At 40.5% G+C, this 19,189-nt stretch overlaps 2 protein-coding genes across 3 annotated transcripts in view; one reads left to right on the top strand and one right to left on the bottom strand.

Annotated features, from left to right (window-relative positions):
• Positions 1-2,734, bottom strand: part of LOC140517141 (lipase member K-like) — a 30,850-nt gene extending 28,116 nt beyond the window's left edge. The window contains exon 1 of the mRNA XM_072628087.1: positions 2,409-2,734. Coding sequence (XP_072484188.1) covers positions 2,409-2,427 — 19 coding nt within the window. The 5' untranslated portion in view covers positions 2,428-2,734. The remainder of the gene's footprint in view (positions 1-2,408) is intronic.
• A 12,541-nt stretch (positions 2,735-15,275) lies between these two features.
• LOC140517586 (lipase member K-like) overlaps positions 15,276-19,189 on the top strand; it is a 34,497-nt gene continuing 30,583 nt past the window's right edge. Inside the window, exon 1 of one of the 2 annotated variants that reach the window (XM_072628972.1) lies at positions 15,276-15,398. The gene's annotated coding sequence lies outside the window, so the exon portion shown is untranslated. The remainder of the gene's footprint in view (positions 15,399-19,189) is intronic. The other variant, XM_072628973.1, reaches the window with a different exon arrangement.

Here is a 19,189-nt window from a genome sequence, read left to right as displayed (position 1 = left end):
AAAAAAAATCTAAATACACACACACACATACACATATTTGTACAAAGTAGATGGAAGGTCAGCTCAGAGGGGATGTAGGGTAGGACTACTGAAAGACTCAAATGAGCTTATACCTATGAAAGTACCAGTAACCAGTGCCTTTATGGAGTTATCAGATAAAGTAAGAAAAGGTAGCATTTATTTTGTGTTTAGGGCTATTGAAGCCTAGAAAAAACAAATTGAGGGATATGTGCAAATAATTTCATAAAAGAAGTCATTGCCTTTACCCCAAACCCTCTTTTTTTCCAAACAAGTTTGTTTCTACTGAAGGTTTCTCAGATTGGCAATCACAATATCATCCTCAACTTCACATTACCCTTCACCCCTCACATCCATTCACTTGACAAATCTTGTAATTTCTCACTCTATACAATCTTTTCAATATGTCTCCTTTCTACTCACACATAACCAGGTCTTTTCCAATGACTCTTAATTGCCTTCCCCTCCTCAAATCTCTTCCTTCTCACACTTATTTTTGGCATAGCTGTCCAGGTGATTTTTCCGAAACTCAGGACTAACCAGGTCATGCCTCTTCTCTCTCCAACAAACTCCTTATTTCCTCTAGGCTCAAATGGGAACCTATCTTTCATGTATCTAAAGTTCTTCATCACTGGTCTCATTCTACTTTACCAAAACTGACTATTCTAAAAACAAACTGTTTACAGATGTTAGCAGCTGTGGATACAAAGAAGCTATTGCTAATACCCAAGGCTAATTGTCTAAAGGTTCTAGCTTTAGGTCTCTAATCTTTCATTTTATCTTGGGAGGTTTTACACTACAAAGTTTAGACTTCAGGCATTGAAAAACTTCCTCATGGAATCAATGTGAATCTTAATTCTTAGAATATTGGGCTTGAAGTGCACTTTCAAAAGACTAGTTGTATCTGTCAAAGTTACCTCATACTGGCCACTATTTAGGAATAACATGATATGTGAGAAGATCCCAATCTTCCTAAACTAGCAGCCCTTCACTTATAAATACATACATAAATACACATCTATGCAATTATCGATATCATTCTTAATTTATAGCAGGTAACAAGTCAAGGAAAAGAAAGTCATGTTGCTTGGGATAATCTGAGAAAGAAGGTCAGAGGGTCTAGCCCTGAAAAAGAAAATCAAGGCGGAGTGCTCACCACCTTTAACCCAGAAACACTTAGTCCTAGCCTCCTTGTAGAGAAATTAAGGGAATGATGAATGAAAACTTTTCTACCTATCAGATCTGAAAATTCCATTAGTCAGTCTCCTTTGCTTTTGAGTATACTGATTCCAGATGGGAGGGTAACATGCAGTTAGGATTGGTAATCATCTTAGATCTGGTTGACTGATTTATTGTATTCCTAAAGGAAAATATATTGGTCATGACTTTCAGAGATGACACATTCATTCCCATACTGAAAAGAGTAAATCATTCACAATTCTATAAATATGTAATCTCATTTGATACAGAGAAAACATGAATCCCATTAGTGGTGTCCAACACTCGGAAACTCCCATTTCTGAACTCCATTCATGATTACTTATGAGTAAAGAAACTGGGGTGGACCTTTCACCCTGAAATTGAGGCTTTTAAGTGGGTGACACAGTAGAGAGAGTGCTGGGTCTTGAGTCAATATAATCTGAGTTCAAATCCAGCCTTAGGCACTGCCAAGCTGTGTGACCCTGAGTAAGTCATTTCACCTCTGTCTGCTTCAGTTTTCTAATCTGTAAAAGGGGTGTAATAATAGGACCTACCTTATAGGGTTGCTGTGAGGACAAAATGGAAGAATTTTTGTAAAGTGTTTAACCCAGTAGTCAGCACATAATTGTAGTTCAGTCATTTGTCGGTTATGTCCAACTCTTTATGACCTCATTTAGGATTTTCTTTAGCATTTTCTTGGCAAAGATACCGGACTAATTTGCTTTTTCCTTTTCCAGTTCATTTTACAGATGAGGACCTGAGGCAAACGAGATTAAGTGACTTGCCCAGGGTCATAAGTGTTTGAGGCTGGATTTGCACTCATGAAGATGAGTCTTCATGACTCCAAGCCCAGTTCTCTATCCACTATACCACCTAGATGCTCCTGGCACATAATAGACACTTAATAAATGCTTATTCCATTCTATTCCTACCAGTTAAGGAAAGCTTAAATCATTGTGGGGAATATTGGCTGACTCTATATATGTTAAAATCAGATTAATCTCAATGTCCTACCATAGTGAAAACTTCCTATTGGACTATGAAGGCTTAACTGCATATCCTATTCAATGAAAATTAACCCCCACCCCAGCAGATGCAGTACATGTATAGTATGGGTCTGGAAAAGATCTGGACACAGTCCTGCAGATACAGATAATTGTTCACTGATGATTTCAATGAAGTTCACTTACCTCTGATTACTGAGTCCATGAGGGTCAGTGGAGAAAATGCTGTTGGGCCAATGCTAACCTGTAGCAGAAACTGATGGAAGTCCAAGATATCACACTATCAAAGCAAATAAAAGGTACTACTCGGAGTTGTGCTGAGTGATCAGATCTATCGGTAACAATCTTTTATTAAAAGATCAAATTTAAAAATTCAAATTTCTACTAGGATTACAGCTGTTCAACAGAGATCCTCTCCATCTACCAAGGTGGCTATTAGACACAAGAAATGTGGGTTTTAGATAGTCTTAAGGAAACCCTCATGGAGATTATCTCACACTGTCAGATTCTACAGTAAGTTACAACTTGGGAACAGAGGGAAAGGGAAACCAGAACAAAGTTACATTTGGGAATGTTTAATCAGAACAGTCTGGATCCCAAAGCTTCAAGGACATCCAGGCTGAAGAAATAACACTGAAAATAACAAGATTCAAACAAGAGCAGTTACATGAGAAAGAATGAGCTCATGATCTTATCATACACAGAGAATATTAGTGTCATCTGCTATCTTAGAAAGGATGCTCAAATTTGCACGTAGGCCATTTGTTTTGATTACCAACTGGTAGCTTGTAAATTTTGAAGCTCAATGCACTTTAGCTAGATCTAGGACATTGCTAATTTCAATTATTTAAAATTTTGTGACCCTAATATTATGCTTTCATATAACATTCACTCTCCTTCACCTGTCTAGCCATGCTAACACTCCCACTGATGAATCTTAAGCTTCCAAAGGAAGACTTTAGAAGCTAAAGCATCCACAGATCTACACACACATGATTCCCCATCTCTCATCTCCTGTACCTTTGTACAGGCTATTCTCCTTCCCTTCAATGCCTTCCCTCCCCATCTCCACTTCACAGAATACCTGGTTTCCATTAAGACTCAGCTCAAGAGTGGCTGAGCCCTTCTGGCTTTCTCCTTCACCCCTAGTTGCTGGTACTTTCTGCCCTACTCGGTGGAATTACCTGGTATCTGTTTGTATGTGTTTTGTACGTATCTCTACACATGTATGTCGTGTTCTCCATTAGAATACAATGCCCCTGGAGGGCAGGGAATAGTTCTTTTTTTCCTTTGTATACTCCACAGCCAGCTTGCTAGGTGCCTAACAAATGCCTGATGACTGATCATAGATGAAGATCCTGAAACCCAGAGAGTGTCAGTTACTTGACAAAGTTCATGACTTTTAGGCAGAAGTGGGTGGTAGGACTGATATTTTTTTTACTTAATAGTGTTTCATTTTTTTTTAATTACATGTGAAGATAGTTTTCAACATTCACCTTTGTAAGATTTTGAACTCCAAATTTTTCTCAATCCTCCCTTCTCAAGACAGCAAGAAATATGATGTAGGTTATACATGTATGATCATGTTAAACATATTTCCTCATGTGATGTTGCAAAAGAAGATTCAGGACCAAAAGGAAAAACCACAAGAAAGAAAAAAAAAACCAAAAAATGAAAATAGTCTGCTTCACTCTACTTTCAGACTCCATAGTCCTTTCTCTGGATGCAGTCAGCACTTTCCATCATGAGTCCCTTGGAATTGTCTTGGATCATTGCATTGCTGACAAGAGATAAGTCTATCACAGTTGATCATCACCCAATGTTGCTGTTACTGTGTACAATGTTCTCCTGATTCTGCTCACTTCATTCAGCATCAGTTCATGTAAGTCTCTCCAGGTTTTTTGGAATCAGCCTGCTCATTATTTCTTATTGAACAATAATATTCCATTACATTAATATACCATTCCATACGTTAATATGGCAGAACTTGTTCAGCCATTCCCCGTTGAGGGCATCCCCTCACTTTCCAATGTTAGATTATTTTCTAAAGCCATATATTTTGTTCTTGATGCCCCTTTGGGATACCACCCTCCCTTCCCCACTTCCCAGCAAACACAATCCCCTTATATAGGCCTCTAGTTGCTCAGAGCTCTTGCCTTTATATACCCTTTCTGGAAATACTACAAGCTAAAACTTCTCCATTCTTCCAGTTTTTCTTCCTTTTCTATTAAAATTTACCCACTCTTCATCCCATTCCCTTAGTCCCTGCAGAATGAATCCATGTAAGGCTTCAGAGTTGTTTTATCCCCACTTTCAGAGAGTAACTTTAAAAAAAAAACTAACAGAAATTTACAATGGCTTAAGCCAAAGGAAGACATAAGGTGGTGTTTTTAGGACAGGGAAGGAAATGTGGGAGAGCTATTTAATGCCTCAACTTATTTTAGCAAATATTTATGAAGTATTGTCAGTGTTTCAGGTCATCAATGTCTAGAACATATAATTTTTCTTTGCTTTTTTAAAAAAATTGATTTTTACATGCATTTATGATCTGTCCCTCTCACTGCTTCCCCACTCCCCAAGTGAAATCCTGATCACACATACTGTAGTCCAGTAAAGAAATTCGTACATTGGCCATGACTAAAAAATGGATGTCTTTCTTTGCATTTTAAGTTAATCACTTCTCTAGAAGGCAATGAATGGTATATTTCTTCTTCAGTCTCCTAGACTCATACTTTTTTATTGCATTGATCAGATTTCTCAAATCTTTCAACATTAATATCACTTTTATTGTATGAACCATTCTCCTTTGTCTGCTCACTTCTCTCTGTCAGTTCAGAAATGTGTTTTCTGTTTCTTCTAAAAGTGTCCATTTCATCCAATCTTATGGCCCAGTAATATTTCATTGTATTCCACCATAACTTATTTCATTCCCCAATTGAAGAACAAGCCCTTAGTTTCTAATTTTTGACTACTATAAAATGAGTTCCTCTAAATATTGGTGTATATCATTCCTTTCATTTTTATTTTATCTCTTTGAGCTATAAGGCTATGAATGACATAGCAGGTCAAAAAGTATGCACAGTTTTGTAACTTTGGGGACATAGTTCCAAATCTTTTCCAGAATGGCTGAACCAATTTACAGCTCCATCAACCATGTGTTATTGAGACTATTTTTCCATATCTCCTCCAATATTTGTCATTTTTCTCTTTTGCCTTCTAGGTCAATCTGTGAGGTAGAAACTCAAGGTTGTTCTAATTTAAAAATTTCTAATTATTTGTATATAAAATCAGATAGCAAGGTTACAAAGGAAATAAATTATTTTGAAGTAACAACACATGTTCACAGACCTCAAATCAAGAATACCTCCTTTAGAGGTCATATCTACACATTTAAGTTACTTGAGAGCAAAGCATTTGTTTTATTTCAGTTTATTCACACCACACTACTAATGTCATCAACATTTCAAGGGCACTCCCTCAGCTGATGCAAATTGTGACTCTTCTTTGTCTTATTCAGTGATTTTTATGATTTCCTGTGGTTGAAAAACATTCATCATCTTTCAGTGCACTAGGTCATGAACCTCTCCACCCTCCTCTAGGCTTATCCTTGGCCCATAGTCACCAGACCTGTTCCCCAAACCTTCCTAGATCAGTAGGATTTATCAGAGCCTGTGCTTCCGGAGCAGAGCTGCAAAGTTGCCAGGATCACCTCATGCCCCAAGTCATCAGAGGACACCTTTAATGACATGGAATCAAGTATACTTGTCCTATTGCTCTTGTGCCCACATTTGGTAGCAAATGGTTCTAGCCCAGAGATAACATACCTATCTGATGAAACTACTGAGCCATAGAATATTCCAGAGGCAAAATCTGGTGAATCTTGTGACCAGTGAGAAAGACTAAGGATTCTGTGCCTTTCCTTTCCCCAGCCAGGTACTTGATACTAGGCTTATTGGTCTAAGGTGAAATGAATTTTAGCTTGAAAATTCAAGTGGAACCAAAGAGAAGGTGAGGAGGGGAGCAGACTGGGCAGAAGAGGAGGCAGGCAACACAAGGGGAAGGCTTAAACCTTCTGAAAAATGTATGTACACAATATGTATGAATAAAAGAATGGCTTTAGATTGGGTTTAGTAAATAAACATGACTTCTATTAAGCTTGGGAAAGGAGGGTAAGGAGTGAAATTGGAGCAGAGGAAAGAAAAAGAAAGTAATAGGAGCATAGAAAGGTGCAAGGGAACTAAGTGAGAGAGATAAATGTGTCTAAGTCTTTGCTACCACTGGGCAAACTTGGGTTTCAGCTTGCAAAGTGAGACTTCCAGTGGCTGCTTGGTTTCTCCAAAGGTCCAGTATTGCAGACTGTAATTTGGGCAAGCTAGCCACAACCACAACATTTATATAGCACTTAAAGATGATTATTTCAATAGATCAGGCACACACTAGTCAATGACTATGGTAATCTGCTGTTTGATAAACCCAAAGATTCCTCAGTTTCCTGTTACATAAAAGGAAGGGCTTGGAAAGATCTCTGAGATTCCTTCCTGTGATGGATCCTCTGCCTCCCCATGGTTTTCTACTTAAACCATCTTAAAAGAGTCAGAGCTTCATGCCTCCTTTCCTTCACCTTCCATCCTAAAGTCTAAGATCTAGGATGGTACTCGGGAATCATTGAACCTAGCCCCATGATTCAGCAAAGAGTACACAGAACCAGAATTGAAACAACAATCTTTTATTTGCAGATATAAACCCCCCTCCACTGACTGTCCTGATTCCCTTTGAGCAGGTAGAAGAAGGTTTCCTTTAGGAAGAGGCAACGCCTTCCCATGATGATGATGAGGAACTGTGGTGTCCACGTAGAACTCTTTGAGGAATCTCTCCAGGTCAAAGGAAGAAGGGTCCCATGAGTTGGTACCATGGCCATGGCCTCCAAAAGGGCTTGAGAAAGAGCTAGTCAATAACTAGCATCTGACTATAAATGACTGAGGTTGTGGTACTGGTGATATATTACTTGACATGGAGTCAGTCAGATCAGGATTCAAATCCACCTCTACCTTTGCCACTTTACTAGTTCAGTAACCCTGAGCAAGTCACAATCTCTCTGTGCCTCATTCAACATATATTTTAAAATTAAATTTTATTTTTAAAAAAATCACCCTTCTCTCCCTCTCACCCCATATAGAGAAAAGAAGAAAAACAAAACCCCTGTTGCAAATGTGTATAGTCATGTAAAACAAATGCTTACATTGGACGTTTCAAAAAAGAAAACAGAAGTCTCAATCCAAATTGAACCTATCACCTTTATCAGGATGTGGGTAGCACATTTTGTAATCTGTCTTCTGGAACTGTGGTTAGTCATTGAATTATCAGAGTTCGCCAGTCTTTCAGAATGATTTCTTTTTACAGTACTGTTTTCGTTGTATACATAGTTTTCCTGGTGTTGTTTGCTTCACTCTGAATTTATTCAGGAATTTTCTCAGATTTTTCTGAAATTAACCCCTTTAGCATTTTTAACATCACAAAAGTATTTCATCAAATTCATATACCATAACTTGCTTAGCCATTCCCCAGTTCATGCTTACCCCCTCATTGTTTGCCACCACAAAAAGAATGGTTATCAACAGATTTGCTCACATGGCCCTTCTCTTTTTCTTTGTTCTCTTTGGGGGTAGAAACTTAGTAGTGATGTTACTGGGTGAAAGTATATGCACATATCTTTTGATTCATCAATACCACTACTAGGTCTGTATCCCAAAGAGATCCTAAAAAACAAAGGGAAAAGATTCCACATGTACAAAAATATTTATAGCCGCTCTTTATATAAATATAGAATATATCCTGGAACCAATGGAAGAGTTCTATTATCTTTTGATATTCTTTCTGGTAAACTATCAGATATGATGAATGAAAACCCCAGAGAGACACAGTTTCTGGGTAATTAATAATCAATTTATTAATTAGGCTAGCTTGTTAAAAATAAATTGTTTCGCTTGGTAACTAAAGATGCTAAAGAAGGCTCCAGAATATCTTAAATTGACTTGTGACAGGTGATTGCCCTGACAAGTGAAACTCAGTGCTGATTGGGGGACATTTAATGCTCAGGTAGGCTAAATGTCTTCAGCTGCTTCTGCTGAGAAGTGGCATGATTTCAAGATTCATCAGCCTCAAGGCATCTGGGCAGAGGAGGCCCTTTCCATACAGACCTCTCCCCTAGTTTTCTCCTTCATGAACTGGGTGGCCTTAAACTCTAAAGGATGTCACCAAGAATCCAGGTTTCCTTCCCCAGGCAAAAGCTTGCCAACTTGGATTCTGCTTATATTCTAAACAGGAATTAGATTGCCCATTTGGGTGAGGTCCCACCCAAGCCAAACCTAGTTAATGAGTTTATGCCTTGGGTGCTAAGAGTAATCTAATCCCTCTGCTATGCCCTTCAGAGACTGATTTGACCTTTTCAGGAGTTGGGTTTTAACAGAAGAGGAAAAAAGTGGGTCACAAATGAATAATTAGTTATTAATATAATAATATAATATTAACTTCTCTCAAGATAATTTATGTGAAATACTTAGCAAACCTATAAGTGCTATGGTTGTTGTGGTCTAAGAAACCCACTGGTTGTTGTCCTTCATTCATGAAGAAGACCAAAATGACATCACCATGATAAAGTGAAATTTCAGTGTGTCTGACTGTGGCTGATCAAACCAATGCCAGCTTGGAATGCTCTACCCACAGGCTGGTCACAGATAGTCTGTGTCAATATTTGGGGTGAACACTCCAAATTTGCTCATCCTACTTTTACTTTGTGCTGTCTCAATTCCGTTTTGCTCACAGAGCACAGCACTCTTTCTGATGTGGGTGTGCCATGCTGAACAGTCCTGTGCCAGTGCCTCCCATGTTGCATAGTCAAACCTAAAGTTCTTGAGAGAGACCTTGAGAGTGTCCTTGTATGGCTTCTTCTGACTACCGTGTGATTGCCTGCCCCTTGTGAGTTCTCCATAAAATAGTCTTTTTGGCAAGTGCACATTTTGCATTCAAACAACGTGGCCAGCCCATCAGAGTTGTGGTCTCTGAAGCATAGTTTGAATGCTTGGCAATTCAGCTCAAGCAAGGACTTCAGTGTCTGATACCTTATCCTGCCAAGTGATCCTCAGAATCTTCTGAAGACAGTTCAAATGGAAGCAATTCAGTTTCCTGGCATGGTGCTGGCAGACTGTCCATGTTTCCCAGGCATACAACAATGAGGTCAGCACAATGGCTCTGCAGACCTTCAATTTGGTAGTCAGTCTAATATCTCTTCTCTCCCAAACTTTTCTTAGGAGCCTCCCAAACACTGAGCTAGCTCTGGCAACGTGTGCATCAACCTCATTGTCAATGTGTACATACCTGGAAAGTACACTACTAAGGCAAATGAACTTATCCACAGCATTCAAAACTTCATTTGTTGTAACCGATGGTTCCATGTATGGATGGTGTGGTGGTGACTGATGGAGTGACTGTGTTATCTTGGCATTAATTTTTAGACCAAAATTAGCATAAGCAGCAGAAAATTCATCCATACTTTGTTGCATCTCAACTTTAGAGGTTGCAGTGAGTGCTCAATCATCAGTGAACAGAAAATCATGCACCAACACTCCTTCCACTTTGGTCTTGTCTTGTAGCTTTTTCAAATTGAAGAACTGACCAGTATAGTAGTTGATCTTGATACCATGTTCATCCTCATTGAAAGCACTTGACAACATGGCTGAAAACATCATGCTAAAAAACTTGAGAGCAAGCACACAGCCCTGTTTCACTCTCTTAGTGACCAGAAAGGCACGAGAGCATTGTCCACTATCCAGAACCTGGGCAAACATGTCATCATGAAATTGACATACAATACTGATGAACTTTTCCGGGCAACCAAATTTTGACACAATATTTCATAATCCCTCATGACTAACAGTATCAAAGGCATTGGTCAGATCTACAAACATTGTGTACAGACCTCTGTTCTGCTTCTGGCATTTCTCCTGGAGTCAGGCAGCAAACACCATATCAACTGTTCCTCGGCCCTTTCTGAAGCCACACTGGCTCTCAGATATATGACCATCTTCCAGGTCAGCCTATTAAGGAGGACTCTAGCAAGAGTTCTGCCAGCAATGACTAAGAGAGACCGTCTTGTGATTGTTATAGAACAATCTATTCCTTTATAGAGATGGATAATGGAGGCATCCTTGAACTCCTGGGGGATAACCTCCTCTTGCCATATAACCTAGAATATTTTAGTTAGATTTTGTATGAGCAATTGTCCCCCTACCTTGTAAATCTCAGCTGGAGTAGAATCAGCACCAAGTGCTTTGCTACATGAAAGGAGCCTAATGGCCCTTAAAATCTCTTCTTCACTTGGAAGTTCAGCTAAGGAAGGATTGACTTCAACCTGAGGTAAAAGGTCAATGGCCTCAGCATTGATTGATGCTGGTCTGTTGAAAACACTATGGAAGTGTTCAGCCTGTTTCTCTAGGATCATGTCCTTATCACTAATCAATGTGGCTCCATCAGCACTGAGCAGTTGTGATGACCATAGGTTTTTGGTCCATGAATAGCTTTCAGGGAATCATAAAAGACCTTTGGATTGTTACCATCACCATAAAACTGAATTTCATCTGCCTTCTTACTGAGGCAGGAATCCTGCATCTCTCTAAGCTTTGCTTATACTTTGCTTTTGATGGAAGTAAACCCAATAATTTCAATTTGATTGGCTGCAGACACCTGCAAGGTTACAGTTTCTTTGCATCATAGGTGTTGAGCCTACATTTATGGAAACTTAACTCTTGTCTAACTCTTATAGAAGGAAGGAAGGAAGGAGAGTGACCTAGACATTTATAGAAAACAAACACCAGAATCTTGATTGGCTGATACATAGGATATCATGAACCATGAAGGAAGAGAGGTTACTGAGTGTTGGTGGTAGGGACAGAATCTGGAAGTGGTAATTTAATGGTAATTTAAATGGAAAATCTTTCATATTCACTAATAGGCCCATATGACTTGTCTGGGTCACATGGAAGCCTGAGCTACATAAGTCTGAGTCCCATAGAGCCTGTGGTGGAGGAGTTTGCTGAACGGATGGAGCAGGAAGAGGCAGAGCTAGAAAAGAGCTGAGAGGAAGTTAGTCTTGAAAGAAGTCAGATCCAGGAAGAATGCAGGCAGCTAGCCAGTGTGAGTGAAAGAGCTTGTCTGTGATTTTGTTTAAGGAGCTGGTTTGTGGGAAGCCTAGCAGGGGGAAGGCTTGGGGCTCTTGTTGCTCTCTGCATTGTTATTGTGTATAGATTTTTGTTACTGTGATGGATTTGGCTTTCTGGTGTCTGAATAAATGTCTTGGTTCCATCTTCTATGTGGAGAGTGTGGTATTTTGCGATTCAGAATTGCTCTGGGATATTCATGGCCAACATGGGCACTGTGAATATTGCATTGTTGCTATACCATGGGGAATAAGAAGTATTCATGAATGATGGTGCAGTCATCATTTCCATCCAGTGCTGGAAAGATTGGCCAGAAAGGAAGTGTCCTCAGGGGAGAACAAGCTCTCAGTGAGGGCAAGAAGATGGAAGGGGTGGGAAACCTTTATGCTTTGGTATTGATTCTCCTCCCCAAGCCTAGAGTGCATGCCTTCCTCACCTCTGCTACACTGAATGCTTACTTTATTTGAAAACAGCTCTAGCACCACTGTGCAAATGTGTATACTGAGGCAACAGGAATGGTGAATCTGAAGTTAGAGGACAAATGGGTTCAAATCCTGCCTCTGACTTTTACTATCTGTGTGACTTTGAATAAACCATTTCAACTCCCTATGCCTCATCTTCCTCATCTGTAAAATGATAAGGGATCCTTGATATCTCTTCCACCTCTAGGCCTGGAATCTGATGGCTCTATGCACATAGAGCCTCCTCTAATGGAATCCAAGATCCTTTTTGTCTTTGCATTATTTATGGATGCCTAGTACAGAGTAGGCTCTTAATAAATTTTTATTGATTGAGGGAGTAGCTGATTGGATTTCCAGCTGTCTCTTTCTCCTACCCCAACCCCGGTATTGTAGGTTACACACAAAGCTGATTTACTGTTACATAGGCTAACGAGTATTAAAGAAATGCTATTTAGATTTACATTTTTCAATGAATGCAATCAAACTTTATTAGTCATGATGTACAAATAGCATCCTCCAAAAACAAACCATGTTTTAGAGGTTCCAATAGACTTCTTTACAACTGGTTCCCTCACCACCCAGTTAGAGACTGTATATTTCCAGTCAGGGTTATTGACACAGCTCTAAATCTTCAACCATCCAATTGGCACTGCCTTCCAGTCAGCATCAATTTGCTTCTTACGTCTAAAATTTGAGATTCTATCAGGAGGACCTAGGTTCAGGTTCCAACTCTAAAACACAGTGTGTGACCCTGGGCAGGTCATTTCTCTATTTAGTGCTCTAGGCAACTCGCTAAGATGGTAATTTGCAGAGAAGGTGACAACATACATTGATCACAGTAGCTTATTCACCTGGGAGAACCCCATGCCAAGGTTGTCTAAACGCAACTTTCAGAGGCATTGATAGGATCTCTGGAATCTTGCCCTCCTCTTTCCAAAGCAGACAGCAATCTCTGCCTTGAGGGAAGCAGAGAAATGACTCTAAGTCTGGGTGCTTTTTCCTCCAGTCTCTGAGAGAGATCCCAGGCTAGAATTCTAGGGATATGCCCTCCCTCCCTCCTCTGAATATTACTGAGCTGGGGCACAGTGTTGGGTTAGAACAAAAGCTACTTCTCTGGTGGCTGCCTTACTCTGACCAGTTTTGCTCTTTTCCACCAGACACTGGTTACACAAAAGTCCAATACAAATAGAAAATACAGAGTAACTCCCTCTATCCAAGCAAATGCAAGCAGATGTTCTACATACTGGAAATTATCAAAAAAATATGGAAGAGTGAATGAATTGTGGAGGATAGAAGGTTTAAATCACAGCTCTACCAAGAGAGAGGCTTGGATCTTACCGGAGAAGCTCCCTGAAGTCTCTAGGGAGGCCAGATGGAAATCAGGGGCATGCGGAGGCAGTTAGGTGGTGGTGCTGACCTGAGGGCAGGAAGACCTGAATTTAAATTCAGCCCCAGCCTCAGAAACTTACTAGCTTTGTGACCCTGAGTCTGGAAATTCAGGAAGTCAGAATGCTGCCTGCTTCAGTTTTCTCATATGGAAAATAGGGATAATAATAGCACCCAGGGTTTCTGTTAGAATGAAATGAGATAATATTTGCAAAGTGTTTTGAATACCTTAATGTTCTATATAAATGTTAGCCATTGTTATTGTTGTTAAATGTGGCTCGAAAGATCAGATGGGACCCGGTTAAGACAAAATCTAAATGCCAAAAGAGGGATGTAAACTTGACCCTAGAGGACTTAGTTATCTACTGGAAAGTATTAGATGTGGAGGGGACATCTCAGCAGGAGAAAGGAGGCAAGCAATGGAGACAAACTGGAAAATGGCTCCCACCTGGCCATGTTTTAAGAGGATGGAGAAGGAACATTCTATCTCTTGATCCACCTGTGAAAGCTGTGGGGGTGGAGGCTAGGTTTACACAGCTAGAATATGTAAAAGAACAGCTGTAAATCCAGGTCTTCCCATCCCTGCCCTAACTCTGTGCTTACCCTACCACTGACCTTTATCCATCCCTTCCTGATGCCTCACCAGATTAAATTAAACTCTGTAATAACAATAGTTTGTGATGAGCTTTGTGACAAGCACTTTCTCTACCACCAAACTGTGAAGTAAGTAGTGCAAGGATTTGTTGTTCAGTCATTGCAGTTGTATCTGGCTTTCCATGACACCTCATTTGGGGTTTCTTGGCAAAGACACTAGACTGGTTTGCTATTTCCTTCTCTGGCTTATTTTACAGATGAGGAAACTGAAGCAAATGATTAAATGATTTGCCCAGGGTCACATAGTTAGTAAGTGTCTGAGCATAGATTTGAACTCAGGAAGATGAGTCTTCCTGACTTGAAGTCCAGTGCTCGATTCTCTGCCCCACCATCCCCATTTCACAAATGAGGAAATTGAGGTACCAAGAAATCTTGATGGCTTGATTTGTCCATGTTCACTCAGGTAGGAAGTCCTAGAAAGGAGATCAAAACTCGGGTCTCCTGACTCCGAACTCAGCTTTTTCTTCTGTACCAAATATTCTAAGGGAAGTTAGGAAATGGCCCACAAGGATTGCTGCTCTCTTGTTCCTTGATGGTTCTCATTTCTTGTATCTGGCAAAACTGAGGACTTATCATGAAATAGGGGATGTTGTTGTTTGTCCTTCATTCTTAAAGGAAACTGTGGCATCAGGAAGGCTTTGCCATGACTTGCAAATGAATTGGATTGAAGTGAGGTAGGGCTGTGCAAAGTCGGCAGCCTCACTTTCTCCTTCAGAGCCATCTGGGTTCAGTGACCAGAGATGGCTGGAGATGGCCCCCAATAGGGGAATGATGGGCCTCTTCAAAGCAGCCCAAGACATAGATCCACAGGTAGACCATGGTCTCCTCCTCACCAGGCAGATGCTCTGGTATCCTAAGAGGTCCCTGATTGCTTAATGATACCACTAAGAGTACCAGGAGAGATTGGGTATGTCTATGGTTTCCTTCTCATTTATGTATAAAAAAAGATGAGGTTGGTAATGAAGTCCCCTCAGGGTTATCGAAACCATGAGTCAGTAAAGGCTGGTTGAGAAACATCTAAGGCTGCACCACCTTTTATGGGATAGACTGAAGGCGCTGCCAGGCCACTCACCTCCTTCCAAGATGTCACAGGGCCCCATCCACAGAGCCTGTTGATCAACTTCTTAGAATAGTCAGTAATTGGCGGCTGTCACCACAGGGCACTTATTAATTTATTTCTCTAAGGGTTCCAGCAGGCTAGGGAGGACCCAAATATGTGTGGTTGCCTAATGGACAACATGTCTGAATTCCAAACAGCTGGGCAAAATAGGGTGAGAGGCACCATGCGATTGGCCACTCCCCAGAGGAGGAAATGGAGTGTGGGCTTGCCCTGATCACCTATATTGTCCTGTCCCTCTCCTCTAGCAGAAAAATGCTACTGCACCAGTAGAGGGGACCTTGGTATCTCGGCGAGACTGACTGGTGGGTACCTAGCCTGAGCAAAATTGACTTCAGCAGCTCTTGTAAGAAGACATTTTTCTACCTGAAAGTTCATAAGATTGTTTGGGAGAGGGCTGGCAACAGAGATTGTGGGGATGATTTTTAAAAAATAATTATTTTCAAAAAGTGCTCTTAATGACTTACAAAAAGGGGTCCTGGGGTCGTGTTGAGCCCAAGGCCTCACCTGCCATTCCCTAGGGGCTGCTGGTTCTGTGAAATGGGAAACCAGTGAGGGGCCTTCTTAGGGACCACTCTGTCCTACTCTTCTCTTCTGGTTGTTTGCAATGCAATGGGAAGGGGAGGCTGGAGAGGAATGAGGGCTGGCACAGAGATCCTTGACTTCAACTAGAAATTCAGTACCCTAATGAGAAACAATGGTGTGTGACACGGGCAAGTGTGGGACAAAATGGGGCCATGTGGAAAGAATTATATTTGAGAAAAAATTAAAGCCTTTCCCCCAGGGCATGGTTTGTCTTGAGATACGTAGAATCTCATTTGGCAAAGTTATCTCTATCTTGTCTATACATGTATGAATGTGAGAAAGAATGTATTGTATGAGTCTGTGAGAAAGTATATATGTACATGTGTGTTCATGTGTGTGCTCATGTGTAGGTCAGCATAGTACAGTGGAATGGAAACTCAATCTAGAAGCAGACAACCTGGGTTCAGGTTCCAATCTAATGCTTATTAGTTAGGTGGCCTTGGAGTAGTCATTTACTATCCCGCAGATTTCTAGAAAATGATGCTGTTGGAGTAAATGACCTCTGAAGGAACATTTTGCTGCATAATTCTAGAATTTCACAGACACTTTCAAAAGAAATACAAAATGTGGAAAGCAGAACGGGCAGGATGAAGGGGCATTGGGGGAAGAGGGGATCTATGTTAAAGATATTTCCAACGTATATTAACTCTTTAAAGGAAAGAATTTTTTGAAGAAATTGTCTTTCTAATGGAAGAGAAAATTTCAGAAATATAATAGGTACCAACATTTCAAATACTATATTTCCCTTTTCTTCCTTGCATACTGGGAACTTTAAAAAACGTACTATAGTATATTGCACTCAATCGTGTGTGTGTGTGTGTGTGTGTGTGTGTGTATGTATGTGAAGAGCACCAAATGGATCAAAGCACTTGGATGTGAGTCCTTGTTCTATTTAGCAGCTGTGTGACCCTGGACAATCACTTCATCTTCATAGCTCTCATTTCACAACTTTATAAAATAAGGGGACTGGACTAGAGCTGAGATCCTTCAGTTGAGGTCTACAGAGCCCCCAAGAGTATATGAATAGATATTGGGGGTCTATGAACTTGCCTAAAAATTACAGCTTTTTTAAAAAAAAAACGATTTCTTTTGTAATCATTTGTAATCTGTTTTAGGCATTTAAATACAATTATGTAATAGAATTATAATATTAAAATACTGTAAGCTTCACTAGATTGCCAGAGATCCACAACACAAAAACATTGAAGAACCCCTGGATTAGATAATTTTTCTTGGCCTTCGCATTTCTAAATTTGTAGAATCCTATGTTCTTTCTACCATATTTAGAGAAGACAATGAATAAAAAAACAATTACTGCCAAACATTTCTCTTTTAATATTTAAAAAAAAATCTGATTTGGAACAACTCTTTTGAGTAGAACTGATGATTCCTTGCTATCACGGCAGACAGAAGGGGCTTTGTGTCTGTTGCAGAGCTGAGCTGTTTAACAACCCCATTGGCCAGCTCTCATCTCCCACTCCCACCCTTACTGTCTCCTTTTCATTGTTTCCTCCCTTTGGCTTGAGTCACAGGGATGTGGTTCTTTTATTGTATCTACAATCTAATAGGAGAACGTGGTAACCCTTCACTCAGTTTTAAGATGAAAATAGCAAGGGAAAGAGGGTGAAATGATTCAAGTGTATAACATAATTTATCCATTAATTTAGACTCTGAGGGCAGTTAGGTGAAACAGCAAATAGAGTATCAGGCCTGGAATCAGGAGGATCTGAGTTCAAATGTGACCCTGGACACTTATTAGCTGTGTGACCTTGGGTAAGTCACATAACCCTCTTTGCCTCAGTTTCCTTATCCGTAAAGTGATCTGGAGAAGGAAATGGCAAACCACTCTAGGATCTTTACTAAGAAAAGCCCAAATGGGGTCACAGAGAGTTGGACACTCTCTGTGTTCAATAACTCAATAATCAATCACCTCACAAGGTTGTTGTGGGAATCAAATGGGGTAATACATCTAATGTGCTTTGCAAATCTTAAAGTGCTGTATGACTGCTGGATAGCATCGTTGCTGTTGTTATATATTACGTGTCTCACCACATCAGGCTCCTTTATCTTGCTCCTATCTTGGTCTAAGCCATGACCCCCACACAAGATTAATCCTCTATTCTACAAGTCAAATCTTCCTCTCTGATTCCTGGAGATATGTGGAAACTCAGCTGCCGCTCAACCAAAGCTATTTGTGGTATCTCCATTTGTTTGCCCTTCTGAGGTTTCTATGCTGATGTCAATGGGGTGCAGGTAGGATTTGGACCCAGGACCAAGATGTAGAGGCAGATTGTTGGCACACTCCTTTGGTATCACAGGATCAGAATGGAGAACTGGAAGAGACTTCTGAGGCCATTTGGTCCAGACCTTTTATTTTTACAGATGATGAAACCAAGAGCCAGGGAAATGAAGTGACTTGTCCAAGGTCACACAGATCAAAGGCCATAAATTGAGAGCTGTAAAAGCCGCTAGAGGTCTAATGATGGTGAGATTAGAACTGGAAGGAACCTCAGAGGACAAGTAGCTCAATCCTGGCCTTTCCCAGATGAGACACTGAGACCTTGAAAGATCGTAGACACAATGAGTAGTAGAGCTGGGATTTGGGTTCTTTGACCCCAAATCCAAGGCTTTGTGTCTATACTAGGCCTCCTTCTATCCCAAAGTCCTCTTTTTACAATTAAGAAAATGGAGGCCAAAAGAAATTTGCATTTTACTTAAGGTTCTACTGGGAAAACCCGGTGAGAGGCAAGGTCTGAACGCAGGCCTTCTGAGGTCAGATCCGAAGTTTTACCATGCTGTGGCTTTAGGACTTCACCGGATACTCTGAAACTGCTGCCAGCCATAGTGCTGATCACAGCTGGTCATGGAAGGAAGGAGTTAAGTAGACAGAACATGCTCCTTTATGAAACAGAAATGGGGCTTCTCTGTTTTCCATCAATCATGCCTTGGATTCCTTCACTATTGTTACAGTGGGGACAGAGGGAACTGTTGGATCATAGCCTGGCTAAGCTCTCTCCCAAAAGGGAGAGCAGACTAGAGCACCAGAATCCTAGAGCAGAAAGAGACCTGTGAGGCAAAGCTAGAAGAAAATTCCCTGCCTAACACCCTCCATCTCTGCTTACGGAGCTAGAAAAGAGAACCTGCCACCAATGAAGGCAGTCATTTGGCTTCTGCACAATTATGGAGCCTTATAGAATGAGCTAGAAAACTTTTCCTAACATGAAATGTATGTGTCTTAATACTTAACTGGGAGTTCTTTAATAAGGAAATTAATCCTGAATCATTCCAGCATTAAGCAATTTCCAGTTAAGAAGGGTAGGTCATTGAAGAGTTCCTTCCTAATCAAATTCTGTTATTCTAATTAGACCTATGGTCTCAGTCAGTCAGTAAGTCAGCACACATCTATTAAGTGTTTACAGGCACTGTGCTAGGCACTAGGGATACAGAGAAATGTTAAAAAATAGGAACAATCTCTGCTCTTGAGGGGCTTACAGTCTCATGGAGGAGACAACATGGAAACAGCTAGAGACAAGCAAGAGACAAGGTAGATGG

Source organism: Notamacropus eugenii, chromosome 1 (assembly GCF_028372415.1).
Source record: "Notamacropus eugenii isolate mMacEug1 chromosome 1, mMacEug1.pri_v2, whole genome shotgun sequence".
NCBI lineage: Eukaryota > Metazoa > Chordata > Mammalia > Diprotodontia > Macropodidae > Notamacropus > Notamacropus eugenii.
This window is presented reverse-complemented; position numbering and strand designations above follow the sequence as displayed.